The following is a 22,745-nucleotide window of genomic DNA, read 5'->3' as shown; positions in this document are numbered from 1 at the left end:
AGAAAAGCAAAATGCGTAGTCACTTAGGTTTTGTATACATGATCTTAAGGAATCGAACGGATGTTTCTGTCCTGTCTTACATGTGGGTGTATAAACATAGATACGTGCCTTGGGGTTATGTTGCTATTTTACATTTATCGACAATTTTTTTAAACATTTTATTTATTCATGGGAGACACAGAGAGAGAGAGAGAAAGAGAGAGACAGAGACAGAGGCAGAGACACAGGCAGAGGGAGAAGCAGGTTCCATGCAGAGAGCCTGATGTGGGACTCGATCCCAGGCCTCCAGGATCAGGCCCTGGGCTGAAGGTGGCACTAAACCGCTGAGCCACCCGGGCTGCCTTATTTATCGACAATTGTAGTGACTTATTCTCACATTATCAGATGATGAGGTGGGCTTGAGGCTCTAGGAAGTAGGGCTCATGCTGGTTTGTAAAAGTACCAGTGAGTCCTTAGAGGCTGGCCCGGTGCTTGATGCACTGCAGTGGCTAAATATTTACTGATATGTTGGAAGTATCAGTAAATGTGCAATAAATAGGCTCCTAAGGTGGTAAACTATAAATAATTCAAAGATGGAAGAAAATCCAATAGGTTTGTTCTTTTTTTAAAAGATAATCCTTTAAAACAATATTTGTTTCCTTTTAATTGGAAGTGAAGCAGAATTGTGTTCCACTCTGGTACATATTATCTTATAAGGAAGGAGGGTTTAAGCGTATATAAAAAATGGTTGTATTGATGGCATCTTTCCATTTAATCAGTCTAACACATACTTCTTCATGAGTGTTCTCATTATTAGTGTCAGTGAAGTATTTGGCGTTACCCAAGAATATCTGAAATAAATCAGTATATTGCTTATTTTCTGACGTCTTAGCTGATGATAGTCTTGGCAGAGCTACAAATTGCTTGGAAATACAATGCACCCATACTTATTCCTCCTTTATCAGGAACTATAAACGTATGCAGAGGGAAGGAGAACTAGACATTACTTATTAGCTGATAATGTGAGGCTGATTCATTTTAATTGTTATTAATAAGTTTTAAATACTCACATAATCCCAAGGCATGTATCCCTGTTATTATGCACCAGCATGTAGGACATGGGAGGGAAGTATCTGCCCAGTTCCTTTGTAGGCTCATGTATGCAAAACCTATGTGACCACTGCATTTTGTTTCCCTTTATAAAGTGATTTGGTGTTATTTCCTTGAACACATTCAGTAGGCCTGGATTAAACTCTCGACCCTGTCTCAGCATAGGAAATTTCATAGAGATATATCTCCTATGCCCACAATGGAATTTAGACAATATTGACCTCTTTCCTTTAGTTCATTGCTAAATGTAATAAAGCCAGCCAAAGTCGTTTCTCTAGAAAGGTGTCATTCTGAATTAGAGTTCTTTTTGAGGTATGGAAGGCTAATGTCTCACTAGTGGAAAAATGTGATCCCGCAGAAATCTGATAATTTGACCAGAGAAGTTGTAGTACCCCTCCCCCGCCCATTACCATAGGTAATATTGACTGAACTTAAATTTTTCCATGTAACATAAAAGCTTTTTATATATCATTTCATTTACAATGGGGATAATCATATGATCAAAATATTTTTATGACCATCATCCTTATCCCCATTTTGGAAATAAGAAAACCAAAATGGGGGAAGTTAAATAACTTGTTGAAAGTCCTACAGCTACCAAGTGGCAGAGTCAAGAATTTAAATGATCTACGGTCCAGATTTCATAAGCTCACATGGAACGTGCCTCGCCAGTCATCGATCTCTGTCTTCCGGGCAGCCTGGTGGGCTGTGCCAATCATCATCTGCCCACCCAGGAGCCTGCCTTGTAGTCCGGCAGCAGGACTTTTGCTCTAAGTTGGGGGGGGGGGGGGAGGCATGCTTCTCGCCGCATTAAGAGGTTAAGACGGATTAAACTAAGCCATCAAAACTTTGCAGACTGCGAGTACCTTTCAGATCATTGGGCTTTATAAAATAAATTAAGTGTGAAAGGTGAATGTGGACACTTTTATTTATTTCATAATGCCACGAAACTAGGCATGTGGGTTATTTGAATGCTCAGGATCCTGGTCCACTTGTGAATTATGGAAACCACTGTAGAATTTTCTCCTAAAATATCCACTCCAATCTAGTATTTGTATAGGCTTAAGGCCAAAAATTTTAGTACACACATAAATTAATAAAACCCATTTCTGACATCATTTTTCTAACATGTTTCGATAGCTGAAGTTTTTATTTTAGTTTTATTGGCCTCTTTTCTTCATAGTCTCATTTCCATTATTCCTTGGAGATTTGCCTATTGTAAATTAAACTTGAACTCTGGGTAACTGATAATTGTTGAGGTGACAGTTTCCAGTAACTGGGTTCTGCTGGGAAAAAAATTCCTATGGCTTTTTAAAATAGGTTGACCCCTGTGGCTTTGGAAAAATCTTAATTGAAGACAACTATTTTCATCTTCAACAAACAGAACAAAACAAAACAGATTAGCAGAAGTCCAGAATTGTAGGATAAAGTTATAAAACAGTGGTATATTGTAAGGAACAAATTAACAGTATATTTTAAATAACCAAATATGCTGTTAATTGAAAGTTTTCTCTGTTCAACTGGACCAGCCTTGACATACCAACATTAGACAGTTGGAAGCACAATATTCTGTTCAGAAAAAAAAAATTGGTTTTTGAAGCAACTGAAGGCAGAATTATGTAATTTGTAACTAATTATAATGACTGACCTTTAAGAATTTTAACTTTATTAACTACACCCTCAAATTACTGTTGCGTTTTTTAATATGCTTATGTAATTAAGCATAAATCAAGACTTGGGAGAAATTTTTCATTCTCTAGAAATAATAAAGTACAGAAAAGGTATAGACATAAAGTATACTTCATTTTGGGGCACCTGGGTGGTTCTCTCTGCCTTTGGCTCGGGTCATGAACCTGGGGTCCTGGAATCGAGTCCCACATCGGGTTCCCTGCATGGAGCCTGCTTCTCCCTCTGCCTTTGTCTCTGCCTCTCTGTGTCTCTCATGAATAAATAAAAATATTTTTTTTAAGTATACTTTATTTTGCTTCAAAAAGTTTGTTCGGCTTCATTGAAGGAGTCTGAATAACTTAAAATGAAAAGATACAGAATTTACCATAAGTATAATGAAACTGCCCAAATTTTCAAAATGCAAAATGACTATCAGCCTAGTTTTGGCTCTATGTTAAAATGAGCATATTTAATTTGAATGACACCAAAGCTTATCTTAGATCCATCTGGTAAGAAGTTGAAACCATTTGGGTACCTGGCTGGCTCAGTAAGTTAAAAATCTGCCTTTAGATCAGGTCATGATCCCAAGGTCCTGGGATCTAGTTCCTCATTATGCTCCCTGCTCAGCAGGGCATCTGCTTCTCCTTCCACTCCTCCCCTCTGCTTGTGCTCTCTCTCTCTCTAATAAATAAATAAAGTCTTAAAAAAAAATTGAAGCCACCCAACCAGCTATTGACTTTTTTTTTCATTTGATGTTTATTTTCATTTATATATGAGGCCTTATATAGATGCAATAGATAAATACTGTTTCAACTCAGTCAAATGTGTATTCAATACTACCTCCCCCTGTTATTTCTAGTAAAGACCTGATGTCCAGCATGATTATTTTTAAGTCCATCTGTGACTGTATATGTCTCATATACAACCTAAAGAGGCCAGCATTTTGGAACATGAGCTTAACTAAAATCCAGATTAGTGGAGAAACATTTAACAGATTTTCTAGAAACATTTCAGTTATGAAGTTTCTGGTATGAATATGTTACATGAATCCAGTATTGTGATTACAAATGTACTACTGGGCATGAGTAAAGAAATTTTTCCTCCACAAAAGTTGACTTTGCTCTGATGAAGGCATAGTTTACAGTTAAGTAATTTGCTTAATTTAGACTTTAGATGAAATAATTAACTTATGTGACTGCACATTAAGTATTTTTAGTTATTTTATGTCTTTTTATTTTTTTTTTAAAGATTTTATTTATTTATCCATGAGAGACACAGAGAGAGAGGCAGAGACACAGGCAGAGGGAGAAGCAGGCTCCATGCTGAGAGCCCAACGTGGGACTCGATCCCAGGACTGTGTGATCACGCCCTGAGTCAAAGGCAGATGCTCAACCGCTGAGCCACCCAAGTGGCTCTCTTTTTATTTGTTTTTATATTAGACTATGCAGGTATACTAAGAAGAAAAGAACTCTAAAAATATACATCCTTAAGAATGTAATTTACCTTAATTTTTTACACCGTGCATACTTCAAGGAATTACTTTTGATCTTTCCCCCAAATTATAGATAAATAAGAATAGTAAATTTCAAGTGGAAAACATCAGAGGAATGAGGATATAGCAATCAGCTCCTGTGGACTTGGCATTTGGAATTTTAGAGACAGTTCATTCACTGCTCCACAGGGTGGCAGTAACATAGCATAGAGGAGGAGAAAGAACCTACTTAAAATTCGAAGTGGAAAGTTAGAGTGCAAACAGAATCTTTTAAATTTCAGCATTTATTATGAACATGCCTTATAACGTGTATATTGCACATGTTTATGAAATCAAAGAAGTTAATATTCTTACTACATAATTAGGCAGAATATGTAAGGCAAAACTAAATGCCACATGAGTTATGGCAGTTGGGATTAGATAATTTTCCTGTTGGTTCCCTCATTGTTACATAAAGAATTGAAAAGCTAGGGTGCTTTATGTTAAAATTTTTCTCAACCAAGTGTATATTTATAAAATAATTTCAAAAAATTTTAAGTGGTCTATAAAATCATTAAAATATATATGGGATCCCTGGGTGGCGCAGCGGTTTGGCGCCTGCCTTTGGCCCAGGGTGTGATCCTGGAGATCCGGGATCGAATCCCACATCGGGCCCCCGGTGCATGGAGCCTGCTTCTCCCTCTGCCTGTGTCTCTGCCTCTCTCTCTCTCTCTCTGTGACTATCATGAATAAATAAATAAAAATCTTTAAAAAAATATATATATATATACAATACAAGTGTTTGGGGGGGGTAGTGCGTGCATGTGCATATATGTGTATCTACCAAGAGAAAAATAAGCATCTTAGGTATTTTAGAAAGATCTTGGAAATATTGTAATGGTAAAGCAGTTGCAGAAATTATAAAAAAGTTGAATTTATAATTCTTAAGACTTTAGTCACTGTGGAGAAGACAATTTCAGAAATATAGTGTGAAACAACATCTACAATAAGGCAAATAAAAATTAAATGGTACAGATTATAAAGTTATAATATGGGAATAATTCAATCCGTTAATGCAGCTTTTATTCAATAGCCAAGGAGTTGTGTGGCAAATGAACACAGAGAGAGGCACACACACACAAACAATGTTAGGGTGCTTTAAAATTTTAAAACTCTACATCCAGCTCTGAGTCTAAATTTCTTAATTTGGACATCTTCAAGATCTTCATGTATGCAAATCTGGGGGTTAGGCAAAACTTTTGTAGTAAAACAAAGCAACAGTATTTTTGGTATTTGGGGAAGTTTTTGTTTGTTTTCTTACTAGTATGTGTTTTGGTTGAGTTATGTTTATTTGGACTATTTGGTGAATAGCATCAGTCAAAATCACATAGTGTATGTCTGAGTGTAGCCTCTGTGTTAGTAGAAGTGCTTGCCTTCCAGGGACATCGATATAATTCATTTAGTCTTACTTATTTCTTTATACTGAAAAGTATTTCATGGAAAATATTTTACCAGAACACTGTTGTGGTAAGAAAGACACTAAGAAAAAGCAGTGCTGTAAGTTGAAAACTTGAGACATGCTTTCAAATGTTCATTGTGAAGGAGATCTCCCATGTGCTTTCTGGAGCATCTGGGTTTTTTCCCCTGCCCTTAATTCATGTGACAATTGTTTAAGGTATAGCAGTGCAATTGAATTATCAGTAGGGTGACATACTTGTTTACAAAAATATTTCCATTTAGGAGTAAGTTCAACTCTGTTAAGAGGTAACACTACATTGAAATATGAGCTGTATAGACAGCCCCCAAAATAAATTTTTAGATTTTAAGAAAATGAAATTGGTATGTTTTACCGAATAGGAGGAGTTGATAGGTGTCACCGACTTCTGTTAACCTAGCAGGAGTCACTTGTCCTTAGAATTTGAGATGATTAAAATTCAGATGTGTCCACCAAATGGCTGAGGCAAGCATGGACAACTGAAGGGTGGCTCACATAAAATAAGTGAAACAGTAACATCTCCAATGTACATTTTGGGGCAAGGATTGTTATGAAGTGATCTCTGTGTGGCCAAGACCAGTAGAGGAACAGAAAACAGATGTGAAATCTCTTTTGAGATTTGCACTCTGTGGTAATGTGCAAAGATGAAACAGGCGAAACAATTAGAAAATGTCAGTTCAAACAGTCAATCGACATGAATTAGGGAAAAGCTGTTAACATAGTTCAAACCAGAACATGAATTCATGGAAAAGTGATTTTCTCCATGTTTATCTTTGGAAACGGCTAAAATGTTTCACTGAAAATATTGGTTTACTTAGATTACTAACTTGGTAAAAATCAATATATCCTAAGTATCCATTTTATTAAACATTTGTTGACTCTACATTTATTCTCTATATTCTTATATAATTATGAAATTATAGTATTTTCGAAATTAAACACAGTAGTTTCTGATAAACATTTATATTACTGTAATTTAAAAACTATCTCAACTGAATTTTTAAAATATTTGCATATTTTATACCACATTAGCGACAGTTGAAATTTTGATTCTCTTTAAAAATCTTAGGAGTTTAACATACTTATTTATATATGCTAATCATATTTTCTAGAAAGTGATATAACAACATCATAATCATATATGTGCATACTAAATATTTTCATGGTGCGAATGTAGTGAAACTATCACTAAGTATAATTGCCTTAAGCAAGTAAAAGCATAATGACCATCCTTATAAAGAGATACTTAAGAAATAGGAATTATTATTTTTACTTATGATTATTTTTGCAGTGACTAGGTATGTGGATGTTTTAACTAGGCAAAATTGGTTGGGCCTAAAAGATGCCATTTCTCTTAATGAAACCTCAGTCATGATTCTGACATTGGATCATGACACAGTGCAGGGCACCCAAGGGCTGTCTTAAATTTAGTAGCTGAAGTCCAAGCTGAGAGTAGGTTATGTGGTTTCTCCCCGGTGACTTCTTGAAAGATGTACTGGCCTCGACTTGTCATCTTAATCACCTGAAAAGCCTGCTTGTATTTGTCTTTTGCTTTAGCTCTTTTGTGTTGCCATTCAGTTAAATTTTTGTGTCCTAACAGATCCCTGTGTTTAAATTCACCAGGTACGTGTATTCACATTTTCAGTGGGTCAACATAATTATGACAGAGGACCTATTCAGTGGATGGCCTGTGAAAATAAAGGTAACAGATCTGTTTTCTTGACCATGTTTTAGTACTAAAACAAAATTGGAAGTTGTTGTTAGTTCTACATATTATCATTTAAGATTAAGTTGTAGCTAATGGGGACGCCTGGGTGGCTCAGCAGTTGGGCCTCTGCCTTCAGCCCAGGGTGTGATCCTGGGGTCCCGGGATCCAGTCCCACGTCGGGCTCCCTGCGTGGAGCCTGCCCCTCCCTCTACCCATGTCTCTGCCTCTCTCTGTCTCTCATGAATAAATAAATAAAATCTTAAAAAAAAAAGTGTAGCTAATGTTTACAGTAGTAGAGACAAGAATGAGATGTTGAATGTGTTTTTTTTTTTTAAGATTTATTTATTTAAGAGAAAGTGGGGAAGGGGTGGCAAATGGCAGAGGGAGAGAGAGTCTTTTAAGCAGACTCAGTGCTAAGCTCAGAGCCTGATACAGGTTCAATCTCATGACCCTGAGATCATGACCTGAGCCAAACCAAGAATCAGACCCTCACCCAACTGTGCCACCCAGGGGCCCCTCGATATTGAATGTGTTTTTTTGCAGAGAAAACCCACACAAAAAAAAACTTTGACATTACGTCACAATATATAAAAAGTCAGACATTTGATCATATGGTATATAATATCATATATTGATATCATTTGATCCTTTATTTAAAGATACATATCTAGTAGAATCTTGCATGAAAAATTGAGAATGAGAGAATATCTGAAGTACATAACACTTACTTATAAGGAAGTGTGACACATAGTTGCATTTTTTTCTGAGTGGTTGAATTTTCTTTTAAATGTTTTACACATTCCTAGGTAATTCAGATTTTGTGTACTGAGCCCATGTTCCCCTGTGTACACAGAAAAAAACCCACAAAGATATTGTTTGAAAAATAAACTGAAAACATAACAATTAAAGGAACCTCAATTTATTATGAAAGTCATATTTAGGCAAATATTTTATATAAGTATAATTTTCAGATTCCCATTATCATATATCTTTAATAATTTCTCCAGTGATAAAAATATTTTAGATTGCCACATTCCTTAGTATTCGGTAGAAAAATCACATGTATATGCTACAGTTTAAGAAATGTAGTGAAATTTCTCACAAAGCCTATGCATTTGTTAGGAATATACATTAATCAAACAGTTTCTGCATTTATCAATGGTATTGATATGTTACTCTTTCCTCAATTAGAAGTGAAAAAATTGCTCTTTTCTCCTCCAAAGATCTAAAATAATTTTGTGGCCATACATTATAAATAAATATGTATGTTTGTTTCAGGTTATTATTATGAAATTCCTTCCATTGGAGCAATAAGAATCAATACTCAGGTATGGTTATTTAAAACTTACTTAGATTATTTTTTCAAAGAACAAGATGTTTCTTTGCTGCTTTAAATATGCTCAACTAGAGAAAAGAGGTAAAAATGGAAAAAAAAATATCCATAATGCTGTATTTGTAACACAATGATGAGTATCATGATCATGTAGTGATTATTAATTCATGAAGGTTCCAAGCATTTTCAAATATTCAAAACTCAGGTAAAAAAATCTATGTATTGTTGTTCTTCTCAGATGTTAAAAACATCAGGAAATAAATAAAAAGAAAATTTACTAACAATCTTGTTTCATTTTAAAATAAGCTTACAAGGAGATGATTTTTCTAGAACCATTTATTTTATTTTCTGCTTAATTGCATTATTATTTATTTTTTTCAAATTTGTGTATAAATTCTAGTAAGTTAACATATAGTGTAATATTGGTTTCAGGAGTAGAATTTAGTGATTCATCACTGACACATAACACTCGGTGCTCCTCCTAACATGTGCCCTCCTGAATGCCCATCACCTATTTAACTGTTCAGTTTACAATATGTTAAATAACCTGTAAATTGAAGCAATAAAGTTAATTCAAGTGCAAATTATTTTCAAGTATTCATAAATTACGATTTAAAATCATTACTCAATTTTAGACATGACTGAGGATCCACTAAATAGACTAAGTCAAAATTTAGCATAAAGAACATGGCATTTGTGGAACTAAATACTGACTGTGTTTTATGTTGAAATGAAACAGCAGCTGCACTTGAGTCTGATGTCTTACTTGGCACAGGATTGCATTTATTTTTTGATATGTTTAAATGTAGTTTTGAATTTCAGCCAAACAATCTGTGATATGAAAGCAAGGATGTGGCTGCTTTATTATTTCACATTTGTGTAATTCCATCCAGTAAATCACAGAGCCTTAAATAGTTTAGATTAACATAAAACAATTCACAAGGAACATATTTCACTTATCATTGGCTGTACCTCAGAAAAAGAATGTTTTGCTATTAGAAAAAAACCAGGGTAGATATATTGTATAAATAATATGAGTTCAATATTGTGGATTCAAAGTATGTAGACATACCATCCATGGTATACCCAAAATGGGAATTAAATGATCATATATTTACTCTCTTAATAATTTGATTCTGTATTTATTTTTAACTCTAGATAATTCTGTGGAGTTATTTTGTTTTTGTTTTTAATACAGAATTTCTATTTTTTCAACCATGTGACCTTTTCTTCTCTTTCTTTCTTTCTTTTTTTTTAAATAAATAGGAATATTTGGATGTTCTGGGAAGACCAATGGTGTTAGCAGGAGACAAAGCTAAGCAAGTCCAGTGGACGAATGTTTATCTGGACGCACTGGTAAGACATTGACTGTTCAGCCAGAGATTGTCCTAACAAAAGCATATAGCTGATTGCTGCTTCTTTCTAGGTAACATTTATTTTTCCAATTCATTAAGACTTTCTAAAAGTCCTTTTATCACAACGCTTTTGCTAGAATTTAGATAATATACATAAAAACAGACTTGTCTATTGACAAATGTTGTGTTATTTTTAGGTGATCTGTTGTGAATGTGGGATTTCAAAACCTCAAATCTTAAATTTATGAGCATTTCAAAAACATTTTGAATATTTATATTAAAAAATACTAAAGTTTGGGATACCTGGGTGGTTCAGCAGTTGAGCATCTGCCTTTGGCTCAGGGCATGATCCTGGGGTCCCGGGATCGAGTCCCACGTCGGGCTTCCTGCGTGGAGCCTGCTTCTCCCTCTGCCTGTGTCCCTGCCTCTCTCTGTGTGTCTCTCATGAATAAATAAATAAAATCTTAAAAAAAAATACTAAAGCCATGTGAATGAATACCTGCTACTGCAGACTTTGAACAAAAATTTTGAGGAAAGTATTTTTAAAGTAGACTGTGCAGCTAGCAGAAGGGTGGATAGCCTCCACAACTCAAGCCAGACCCAACAAAGCTTGGGAATATATGCAGTTAAATAGGCAAATAATCTCACCCTACTCTGAAATCACCACAAACCTAGTAACCTCTTTATGTATCTAATCTCTTCTTTCAGATTCAACCCTAGATTTTTTATGGAAATAAGCCTCTGAAATGATCAGAAGTGCTGTGATACAACAAAAACATATTAAGCTGTCCATTGCACAACTGAAATTTCAATATAGATATTCTGTGATATTTCAAACAAGTGGTTCTCAACTAAGGGTGATTTTGCCATGCACAGGTCATTTGGCAATATCTATGGATATTTTCAATAGTCATGACTGGGATGAGGAGGGGTTGCTACTGGAATCTCATGGATAGAGGCCAGGGATGCTATTAAACATCACACAGGACAGTCCCCTCACCCCATGCCCACACACAAAACAAAGAATTATCCAGCTCTCAATAGCATTAGAGCTTATGTTCAGAAAACATGTTTAATATAAGTTTTAGTGTCCTAGTGTGAATGTTGTAAATAGTAAATATCATACTTAAGATTTATTCGTATGCTTGATCTTGGTGAGATTACTTTATTAATATGAGAGAGAACCAAAATATTAAGCCCTGAAAAGTAAATGCTGATTCAAGAACCCTTTTTCCTACTTGGAGTACAATTATATGCTGATACTACTTTTCTGAATGCAATGATGACCCCAAAGGGCAAAATGCAATCCATTTAGAATTACTTATCGTTTGGTTCTTGTAAAATAAACATATACAGGAAGTTGGAAGAAAAATAGGCACTATTAACAGCAGCTTTGCATGCTAAGAAAGATAAAGTGAAGCTTGCTTACCTCAAGTCCTTGCTAAAATTACTATCCAGTGTTCCTTCTTGACATCACGTATTTATTTAAGGTCACATGGTCATCTAAAGCTGTGGTCAAAATGTTTCGTTTTTCCGAATCCATCACAGGACAGGGTATGATAGGAGGAGTCAATAATTATGCCCTCTAGGATTTCCTATGACCAGAAGTTCATTCACCAGCACGTCTGCCTTGTTGGTAGGGTTCTACTGATAGCACAAATGACATTAGGAAGAGATTTTGGTTCTAAACGTGCTGTTCAATAAGCTGAAGCTAAGTATAAAACAAGAAAAAAAAGAAAGGCACAGGAATTGGCTAGTCAGTGGATACAGAGAGCGTTCTTTTTACCAATTTGAGAATGAAAGGTGATGTCTTGTGTTTCTAATTACATGTCTCTAATCTCTGCACGTAGCAGATTCACAATATATGCCAGTCAGTACTTGCTGGTTACGTTAAGGAAAAAAGAGAAACATATTCCAAGACAGTGTAATAAATATAATGAGAATAAAGAAAAGAACTTTGGAAATTCAGAAGAAAGAAGCCATATATTTGGGGATGGTGTAGGGTGAGGTTAAAAAGATGGTGATGGGGCGCCTGGATGGCTCAGTTGGTTAAGCGTCTGACTCATGATTTCAGCTCAGGTCATGATCTTAGGGTCCTAGGATTGAGCCATGTGTCGGGCTCTAAGCTCACTGTGGAGTCCCTCTTTGCTCCCCTGCTTGCTCTTACACACACACTCTCTTTCAAATAATATGTAAAATCTTAAAAAAAATAAAAAGATGTTACTAGTTTAGCTGAACATGTGAGCACAGATAAAGTTTCTGTAATTGGTGGGGAGTAGTGAAACCACACAGTATGCAGTATGAGTCGGGCGAGTGCTGGGTATGTTGGAAAAATGCTACCTTAGTCACTTTTGGGGCTAACGGGAGATAAGAACAGAAACAAGATGGGGACAGTATTGCGGAGAGTTCATTTTATTTGAGAGATAAAGTGAGGCTCTTTGGATAAGAAGATAAAAAGATGGAATCAAGAAAATATAAGTATCAGATAAATTACAGGAGAGCATAAATCTTGTCTTATTTCTGTATTTTGTTCTCTAGAGACTGGCACAGTGTCTAGAAATTGAGTACAAATTATTTGTCCTCTTAATAAATAGAAGACAAAATAGACATCAATGAGTTCATTGATGATCGTGAGTCCTATGTTAGAATTCTAGTATCTCATTCTAGGGCAAATATTCCCATGTTTAGAAGCAAATTACCATACTCTATATAAATGCAAAAGTGATGAACAGACGTTGGTTGTATCCATATATATTTGTTCATATATCATACTAGTATTTTAACAACTATGCATATACATTATAACTCAAAAACTTCTCCAAAAGGAACATTTACTGGATTATGTTTTATAAATCATCTATAATCTGACTTATTGTGGTGGAAAGTTTTCATTAGAGATATGAATTTGCATATTTAACTATAAATATTAACATTTTAAGCATTCTGTCTTAGAACTAAATAGAAAGCCAACGTGTGTATCATCACGCACCAATTATGTGTAGTTGTTTCCTTAATTGTGTTTGTCCTGAACAATTTGGTATCTTGTTCTGCTGAAAGCCTTTGCGTGATTGTCCTTCCTCATTAATTCAGTTCCCATTGTTTTTGGGCTTCCCACACGCACGATTATGAACTTACTGCCTAAGACATTTTCTCTGTGAAGCCAGGCTGTTTCTGGAATTAGAACAAGGGTCACAAGATTTGGATTTGGGGTCATTATTCACAAGAAGATTACTAACATTTTCTCAGCCTAGCAAATTTGAAGTTTTCAATGATAATTTTTAAATCATTTTAAAGTGTGACTTTTTGGAAAAGATAGTTTTGCCATGAAATAATGGTAAAAATATATATGATTGCTGCAGATAGCAAGTAATAAAAGAAAAAAACCTCTGGCTTGAGAATCAGTTTATTTCAACTAATCTCCATGGATTAATTTAATATATGAAATTATCTACATGCCGATTGACACTAGGTCATTATTTTTGTTATACTAAACTGCTTCATGACCAGACTGTTGGATTTGATGTTTGCAGTTGGCTACGTTATTTTACTTTGTCAAAAAGTACTATTTGTTTTGGAGGGTATTTAGGAGCATTATGGCTTCTTTAGAACAGCATAATATTTACCTAGACTATTGCAGAAATGCCGTATTGATAGCATGTTTCTTCTATTTATTCTGCTGTACATCTGTGCTGTAACATGAAACCTTTGGCTTAGGGCATGAAAAAATTTAAAATGAAGCTACAAAAAGGAACAAAAATAAATCCTATGAAACAGTATTTTATTATCATGGAATCCCATGATATTAGGCAAACTATCACAGTGAACAGAAGGGTAGAAGGGCAGGGTGACTGAAATATTTACTGTCATTTGATTTTTTAAATTTTCAAGTTACTTGCAATGCCTTCTTAGGGTATTACTTTAGGTGTTGCATGCTTCAATAGCTGCCTAATAGATTCTGATTATTTCCCAGAGTTTCTCATTGATTCTTTTAAAAAAATAAAAATAAAAGTTTTTAAAAAGCTTGAGATATCCTTTAATCATTTTTTTGTGTCTGTTGATAATGTAACCATAAAATGCAGTGTGGTATACCAGAGACTAATGCAGAATGACAGAGTTTTAAGTTGTAATTCTCATTTGCCTTTTCTTTCTGAATCTATTTTTAGGAACTAGGACTTGTCATTACTGGAACTCTTCCGGTCTTCAACATAACAGGCCAAGTTGAAAATAAGACAAACTTAAAGGTTAAAAGTTAATTGATAAAATTAATAATAATAAATGATAAATGGTGACGTTGAAGCTGAGTGTGGATAAGATATTTCTATAAGGAAATACATACAATGTAACTGTCTTGTGAGACCAGAAGTAAGAGGGAACAGCTGCCTTTGTGATAACCACCTGGGAAAAAGGAAATGCAGGTCAAGTTGTCAGCTTCCCCAGAGCCAGGATTCAACTTAACTCTGTAACTATGAACTGATGAGAACACAAGTTCAGACTCTGGGAGTAATTACATGATAAATGGGCAATACTATTTTGTGCACATTTTAAAAATGTATCTGAGATATCCGTGGAGCTCAGAAAGAAAAATCCAAAGAACAAAACCGTGGTGACGTTTGTAGTCAGTGAACATAGGTATCTTTATTGAATCATTCCGCCTCCTACTCCTATTCAAAGTGTTTTTTTAATCATCACATAAGTGAAGCCCCTGATTTTAAAATGAAAGCTATCTATTTTTTTTCTATTTTTTAAGATTCAAGAGAAATATTTCATGAGTTTCATAACAGTGTTGGTTTCTGTAGCAGTGGTAATATTGTCAATGCAATAAGATACTAGCAACTTCAAGTTCTGAAAAATCTGTATCTTGTACTTGTTAAATTCCATTATTTTTAAAATACTTTTGATTTTGCAGTAGCGTTGGGTTCCTGTTTCTTAGCTTGCATCATAAAGAATTCATAAAGAATTTAAAATGGCAGGAGAATTTAAGATTTTCTCTTTTTTTTTTTCTTTTTTGATACTAAATACTGATTTTATGCTTTGGTTGACATTCCAGATTGGAAGGAAATTTATTTCCAGTTTATGGCATAATGACATCTACTGCACTTATTATTATTTGTTCAGTTATAAATTTCAGTTGAACACTTTCTCAAAATAATGTAGCCATTAAAAGCATTAGTTATTCCTCTTTGGAAACCCATTATCATTCTTAAATATCTGTGGGCTCTAAATAATTTAACCCATAGAGGAGTAATTGTCTAACTCCTCAGATGGACTAAGGAATTGCTTTAATTAGCAGTTTTTGCTCAGAGTAGGATTGGTCCATGGCAAAAGAAAATAGTTGTCATAACTTTCTCACTCCCCATGCACCTACACAAAATTCACAGTGGTCTCATAACTATTGAGTGGGTTTTATAATTTTCTTTGTAGCATTTTAATTTATTTTGTAACTTTCATAACTATTTAAAACAAAAATTCCTGATTCTAAATTTAACATCATTTTCATCTTTAATGTCCCAAAGAAGATTATGATGGCAGTTGACCACATAGCCTTTTTGACTTGTAACTAAAGTTTTGATGCCCATTGTTTGGTATTTAGAAGTTGCCAGCACTGAGAAACAGGGTTTGAGGATTTCTGCTATTTTATCACAATGAGGTCATATCCTTTTCAGAATAGTTACACATGTGCAGTCACTATCAATAGCAAAAAAAAAAAAAAATACATTGTTTTCTCATTTCATATTACCTGACATCTTCAGGCTAGACATTTTTGTGGGTTTTTTTTTAATAATAGTATACCACAAAGTCACAAAGTACTCTCTCTCATACACACAGCTACAACTAACTGTACAGAAGCAATTAAAATAAATAACAGGGATAATGAGTACAGGAGGCATCAAATAAAAATTTCCCATCTTTTATAGCGCCACTCATCAAGATCTCATTTTTTAAAGTTAAATAATAATGATGATAAAGTTGTGGGTAAATGAAGGTGAGAATCACTGTAAATTGATATCAAAGAGTGCCTCGCCCTTATATATGTTTTAGCTAGTGTGGAGTACAACTATTGTCAAGCAAAAAGTTGAGCATATATAATAATTGTGTAAAAATATATGCATTTTTGTGTAAAGTACACTACCTTTTTACTGTCTTGTTACAGAATCAGTTGATTCTTGGTGTGATGGGAGTTGATGTGTCTTTGGAAGATATTAAACGACTAACACCACGTTTTACAGTAAGATGAAATTTATTCTCTGGGCATCTTTCTTATTTTAGAGCTTTGTACTAATTTAGCTTTTCTATAAAGCATTTAAGCAATTCTCAAAAACCATGTGCAGTTAAGCTAGTGAAGGAACTAAATTTTAAAAAGAATCTTTAAAATAAAGATACCATGTTATCTTTCTTCATGTTTTAAAATATATTCAGATTTTTTTTAAGAATGTGATTTCGATTTTGATTCAGAGATCTTGAAAGTTTTCTGTTTTTTTTTTTTTTTTTTTTTCAGCTGTGTCCCAATGGCTATTATTTTGCGATTGATCCTAATGGTTATGTTTTACTACATCCAAATCTTCAGCCAAAGGTATGTATATAATTTGTTTACAGTGACCAGCACAGTTCTGTAAAATTAATGGTTAATGTTCTTAATAGTTTTCTCATCTTTAAATTCACTAAATAGCACCAAATATAAAAGAATGTTATATCTATCATGTTAATAGATGACGATGTATGAAAGTGTGAAAAGTTTTCATTTTCTCTTACCAATTTAGCTCTCCCATATTCCTATCGAATATTTAACTAACCAGTATTCACACCTCAAAGACAGCCATTATCGCCCCGTGCCTGAGTTCACACATCCCACTCGGGATTTTGATTAAGGCTGTAAGGTAACGAGGAGAGTCCCCAGATGGGTGTGAACCTGATAAATATAAGTAATGTTCTTCTGTGCTCAGGCTACATTTTCCAACACCCTATTTTCTGGTAATTATCTCCCCTTTTCATCTCCCAGAGGATTTCTCTTTCTACTTTTGGGCAGGCTTATAAAACTGTGAATGAAATTGAATAAGTAGAACTCTGTGGGATGGGCTTCAGAAATGGAAAGTGTTTATTCATCAGGAAGGTGTGCAAAAGGTGATAAATTCCGTAGATTAACTATTTTATCCTCATTGTTATGCCAAGATGTAAGATATTTTCCTACATTTCTCATCCAACTTATTTCGCTTTCCATTAGTACTTCACAAATGGGGTGAATATATGTTTGTCTAGAAGCAAGAACTGGCAAAATATTATTATATAATTGTAATTTATAAGCATCTTCAGGTTATTGTTTAACTTTGAAGACAATACTGAAGATACTTTAACCCATGCTGAAGGGAATTATATCTAAATTTAGGTTATCTTCCTTTCCTCAGTCATGGGTATTTAATGTTAGTGATATCTTAGGACATCTACAAGTAGGTGCATAAACACACACATTTAATGTTGAGTCATTTAAACATTCAAATCAGTGATAATTAAGAACCGTTGATATTGAATACAAAACTATACTAAGTGGTTACAATAAATATGTCAATTTGAATTCTTCTCACTTTGGAACTTACTTCCATATAAAATCCATCTTGATCTAAATATTAGCTAATCAAGTGTAGCTGCTGATCACTCTGTATTATTTTTCAAGTTTTTCAAGTTTTATTATGAATGTGGTATAGGCATTTTTCCCATTATTTTGAGTCTAACACAGTTCTTTATAAACATGTATATTAAGTTCCTCTTAATAGAGTTATTTATGATTAGCTAAACAGTCTATGATTTTGTCACATTTGGAAATTTTTACCTTTTTAAATCTCTTTTAAGATTTTTTTTTAAATTTGTAATATTATTGTTTGGTCTTTGTATATACCATATATTTTAATTGCATTCCCATAACTGAAGTGATGTAAAAGCAATAACAATGTGATGTTATTACAATAGTAACGTGATGAAGAGTATGAAGGATCCCCATTTTTATGATTGTAGGTCTTAACCCCATCCCCAAAAGGAACTTTATTATTGAGACAAAATAATAAAAAAGAATAATGAGAGTAATGCACATATGATATATAGATATAAATCTGTCATTTAGAGTTAGTAATTTGAAAAAGGTTTTCCCTCTTTATAACCAGTATTTGTGGAGAAAAATTTTATACTCTTTGATGTTAACATACATTTGGCTCAGATTTGGAATCATTTACTAAAACTCATAAAATTACAAAGAAAATATAAATTCTGTAGAAACCCTTAATACAGCCCAAGTGATTTTTCTTCAGGATTATGTCAGCTTTTCATACTTTTATATAGGAAATTATTATAAGCAAGTATATAACAAAGATATTTAGAGAATATTATTTTATAAAACCATTAAAGTATGTTTGAACAGTGTGATCTTTTTTTGAAATTCACGCTTGTGAATTAAAGATGCTTGTGAATTCTCATCAATAGGTTAAACGTTATAATTTCTGTTTTGTGGGGGATGGTGCATACTATTACGGGTAGATAAAAGAACCACGTACAAAGGATGATATAGTGTAAGGCAACTGGTTTAAAAATTGACAAGCACAAAGGACCAATGTGGTAATACCTGGTATACTAACAAAATTATTCAAATTCTTTCATCAGAAATTTACCAGTAAAAACAAAGGAAGATAATGCTATGTTTCCATAGTAGCCCTTATTATGTAACAAGGTCAAAGTCTAGTGTTATTGCAAGTGTTCTTTGCAAGTGTTATTGCAAGGCATTCTTTGCTGAATGCCTTACGCTTTCTTCCTAAAACTATAATCTTAAATTTATTTCAGTACAATTTTTTAGTTTGTAGAAGGCAGTATGAGAATCCTTTTAAAAGGGCTAGAATATCAGGAAATAAAGTAGCTGTAAACTTTGTCCTTATCTAATTTTCTAAGGAATCATTCTTATTTCCTCAAAGTGTACTGTCTCTACCATGATCACATTTGGACAAATACTGGATTATGTATCCTACTTTTTCCCCAAATGCATTTTAAATTTCCTCCATTTTGTTTCATAAAAATCACCAGATCAGTTAAACATATTAGATATCTAATTTTAGTCAATCTTAAGAAATATTTATTGTATAGGAAATTGTGCATGATCTACGGTTAGAAGTCAGTATTTAAAATCTATTTAAAATGTAAAAAATTAAATAAAATAAATTTATAGTATTAGGATTAAATTCTCTTTCAGTTCCAGAGATACAACATTGGGTAACACTTCAGAAAACAAAGGCACAAATTTTAAAGGTTTAATATTGACACTTTTCGGTACCCTATAATATTTATATTTTAACACATTTGAATTATATAAATACTAAAATTTGCTGGGTTTTTTTTAATCAATATAAAAGTTGTCTGAGGCAAACTACCTTTCTCACTTCCCAAATATGTACTTCTTTGGGGGGAAAAAGGGAAAATATGCAGTCATTTTGCTAACCATTTATTTACTAGCATAAGTTTTCTTAGTCACTGCAAATATTTTTAAACTTTCATTTTATTTGTTGATTCATCACGAACACTATGATACCTGATTAAAATTTATTGTAGGATAGGAGCCTTACCTCTATTGATACAGAGCATGATGAATTACCATCTTTCTGTTGCTTCAGCCTATTGGTGTAGGTATACCAACAATTAATTTAAGAAAAAGGAGACCCAATGTTCAGGTAACTGAATGAAATTGACAGTGCCTTCAAATTTGCTAAATCAGAGTTGAGATTAAGCTTTTCTTCCTAAAAGCATATGATTAATGCTTCCTTTCCTGACTTCAAGCTTCCAGAGCATGAGTTGGAGATGAGCATCATTTCTCAATAAACTACAGCAAAAATGTTATTAATGATGGCAGACGGTATGCATTTGCTAACTAAAGATTGCTAGTAAATTATGTAATGTCGTTAATCAGAACAATCATAATGAGATGGCTTCTAAAAATAAATTTGTTGTTAAATATTATGACGTTAATGTCAAATCCATGTAGCCCTAACAATTGCTTGTGAAATTAACTTCTAAGTGGAGATATACAATTCTGATGTGATAGTTTCTATAAACCATAAAATTTAAGCCAAAATTTCTTTGAATTTCTAAAGTGTTTTTTGGGATTAGAGGTTAGAGAAATTTCCCTAAAGCTAATTAAACGTGTCCAGAATTGCACATAAATGTGAATTTTTATTGCCTGACAAATTCATTTGCAAAATCTTTTCTGTCAACAAAATTTAAATGTTATTTTACATATGCATATTTCTGTATTCACACTAAAAGTAATCAGCAGAAAGGATACTTCCTTCAGTTTAGTACAGTACATTATGAGAATTTCAGAATTTCAAAGGAAGTTAAGTATGACTTAATGTTTTCTATGTAAGGCTATCTTTGCTTTAGAAAAAGTTAGTGGCATTATAATGCAGAGGTTATATGATACTAAGAAGAGACTATTGAACTATAAATTAGCAAAACAGGGTTCTAAGTTAGTTGTACTTATAGCTAATACTGTATCTTTGAGTAGTTCATTAAATCCCATTTTACTTTCTTAACTTGAAAAGCAGGAGAATTAAACTAAGAATTTTTTTTTTTTTTACCCTATGCTGTATGTTCCCCCAGGAAAATAAATATGTATGTTGATCTCCGGCTCCATCTCCTGAAAACTCTGATTTAATATGACCAGGGATATGACCAAGTTAAGGAATAGTGTTTTAGGTTTTCCAGGTTGTTCTAAAGTGCAGGGCCACTGGATGCTGAAGCTTCAGTTTTCTTGTAGCTCTAGAATTCTCTGCAATCTGATCTCCATGTCTATCAGTCTTCATATCTTTTATGATTCCTATAGAGGTTAAAATTATGTTTATGTTATATCTTGACTTATTAAATTGTTTTACATTGCTCTCCATGCATGCTTCTTTTTGTGTATTATCTTCAGTATACTTTTTGCATTTTATATCTTTTAGTGAGTTTTCATTTTTATAGTACTTTCAAATATTGCATGTAAATATTATGATATAATTTGAAAACAAACAACCTGAAAAATGGTTTATTTTTGTTTTCCTTCTAAGGAATCCTCAAATGGCAAACTGGTGACTACACAAGACATTTGAATTTTGGGAAATATTTTTTCAAATAGGCAGTAGTTTTCATAATACTATTAAGTATTTCCATTTAAAATTTGTATAAAAGCATTATGCCTATTGTTTTAGTTTTACAAAGGGTGTTATCTTTATATCAGCTGATATTAAAGTTTTACACATGAGAAATGTTAGATATTTAAAATTTCAAACAAAAGTGTTGGGATAGAATGGACTGGATTCCAGTTCTCAAGACTTGCTTGGTACTTTTTTTTTATTTAGAGGGTTCTGCTTTTGAATTTTCTAATCACTGTGCCTGTGATGGGTCTTTTAAAAAATGGTCAGCCAGATTGCCATTCACAAAGTACAAGTTATGCATTGACATTTTGCTTTTATGATTTCATTTTCTTCTCTATGTCTTTATATGTTGGATTGGGACATGATCTTCATATTGCCAATTCGTCCTGATAATGCCTCCTCCATGCATGCTGTTTGGGTCTGGTCATGCTATGCATTATCCATTGCATGTAAGATAATATTCTTATTTATGTTTATAGTTTATCATTTTGATTATCTTGACTTTGTTTTGCAGTGAGTGTGTTAAAATTTTAATGCTGTTATGGTGTTTGTGTGAAGATGATTTATTTCAGGGGACTTTAAAGAAGCAGTTCTGAATAATATTGTCCACTGTAGAGTATCCTTTTATTAGTGACTTCCTTGGTTTGGTTTTTTTAAATAAAGGATTACAATTATTTTCGATATTGATTTTTATTTTCTCCTTATGAAATATGCTACATTTCAAATGAATATTTGCTTCTGAGGCAATATGTTGCTGTCAAAACAATGGTCAGTATTAACAGCTATTAAGCAATCTAATACTCCTCTTCCATATTCTAGAGACTTCTGATTCTAGATATCAGGCTCATGAGCAGTGAATATTTTTCTAATAGAAGTGCCAGTTACAGTTGAGATTATTTTTTCATTTGCCTTTAAGAATATCCATTCATCAAAACCCATGGGAATCATAAACTTTCATTATTTAAATGGTTATTCCTTAAAGAAAGGCATTTTTGTCATAATTATAAAATAAGTACATGCCATTATAATCTCATTCAGTATTGGAAATAAGTATTTAGTTTACATATATTTTTAATTATTGTTATTATTATGGGTAGTCAGTCCTCCTTTAATTGTTATTATTATGAGTAGTCAGTCCTCCTAAAACAGTGTTTAAAATAGTGATATTCTGGTTCATTTTGTGGTTTAAGAAAATTAAAAAAAATAGTGATAATCTGAACATATTTTGGGAAAGCCTGTGAAGCGCAAATCATTAAAATTCTAGTGACCTTGCACCGATATAGCATAATTCATATTTATTACTTCTGTCCAATTAAATATCACATTTTGGTGGTATTTATTTTTAGTCAACTTTAAAAATCAATTTCTAAAATTACATAGTTGTAAAATTTTAGATGCATATTAAGATTTCATTATTATAATAAAGTTTAATATTCTATTATGGCATGTCACATTACTTAGCAGTGT

General features: G+C 33.2%; 1 protein-coding gene across 8 annotated transcripts in view; it reads left to right on the top strand.

The window, feature by feature from the left end:
- Positions 1-22,745, top strand: part of CACNA2D1 (calcium voltage-gated channel auxiliary subunit alpha2delta 1) — a 476,780-nt gene that overhangs the window by 400,570 nt on the left and 53,465 nt on the right. For 4 of the 8 annotated variants that reach the window (XM_025449554.3, XM_025449555.3, XM_025449553.3 and 1 more), the window contains exons 13-19: positions 7,347-7,425; positions 8,710-8,759; positions 10,031-10,120; positions 14,283-14,360; positions 16,271-16,345; positions 16,616-16,690; positions 19,761-19,817. In XM_025449554.3, coding sequence (XP_025305339.1) covers positions 7,347-7,425; positions 8,710-8,759; positions 10,031-10,120; positions 14,283-14,360; positions 16,271-16,345; positions 16,616-16,690; positions 19,761-19,817 — 504 coding nt within the window. The remainder of the gene's footprint in view (positions 1-7,346; positions 7,426-8,709; positions 8,760-10,030; positions 10,121-14,282; positions 14,361-16,270; positions 16,346-16,615; positions 16,691-19,760; positions 19,818-22,745) is intronic. The other 4 variants (XM_025449559.3, XM_025449557.3, XM_025449558.3 and 1 more) reach the window with 1 other exon arrangement.

This window comes from Canis lupus, chromosome 18 (genome assembly GCF_003254725.2).
Source record: "Canis lupus dingo isolate Sandy chromosome 18, ASM325472v2, whole genome shotgun sequence".
In the NCBI taxonomy this organism is placed as follows: Eukaryota; Metazoa; Chordata; class Mammalia; order Carnivora; family Canidae; genus Canis; species Canis lupus.
This window is presented reverse-complemented; position numbering and strand designations above follow the sequence as displayed.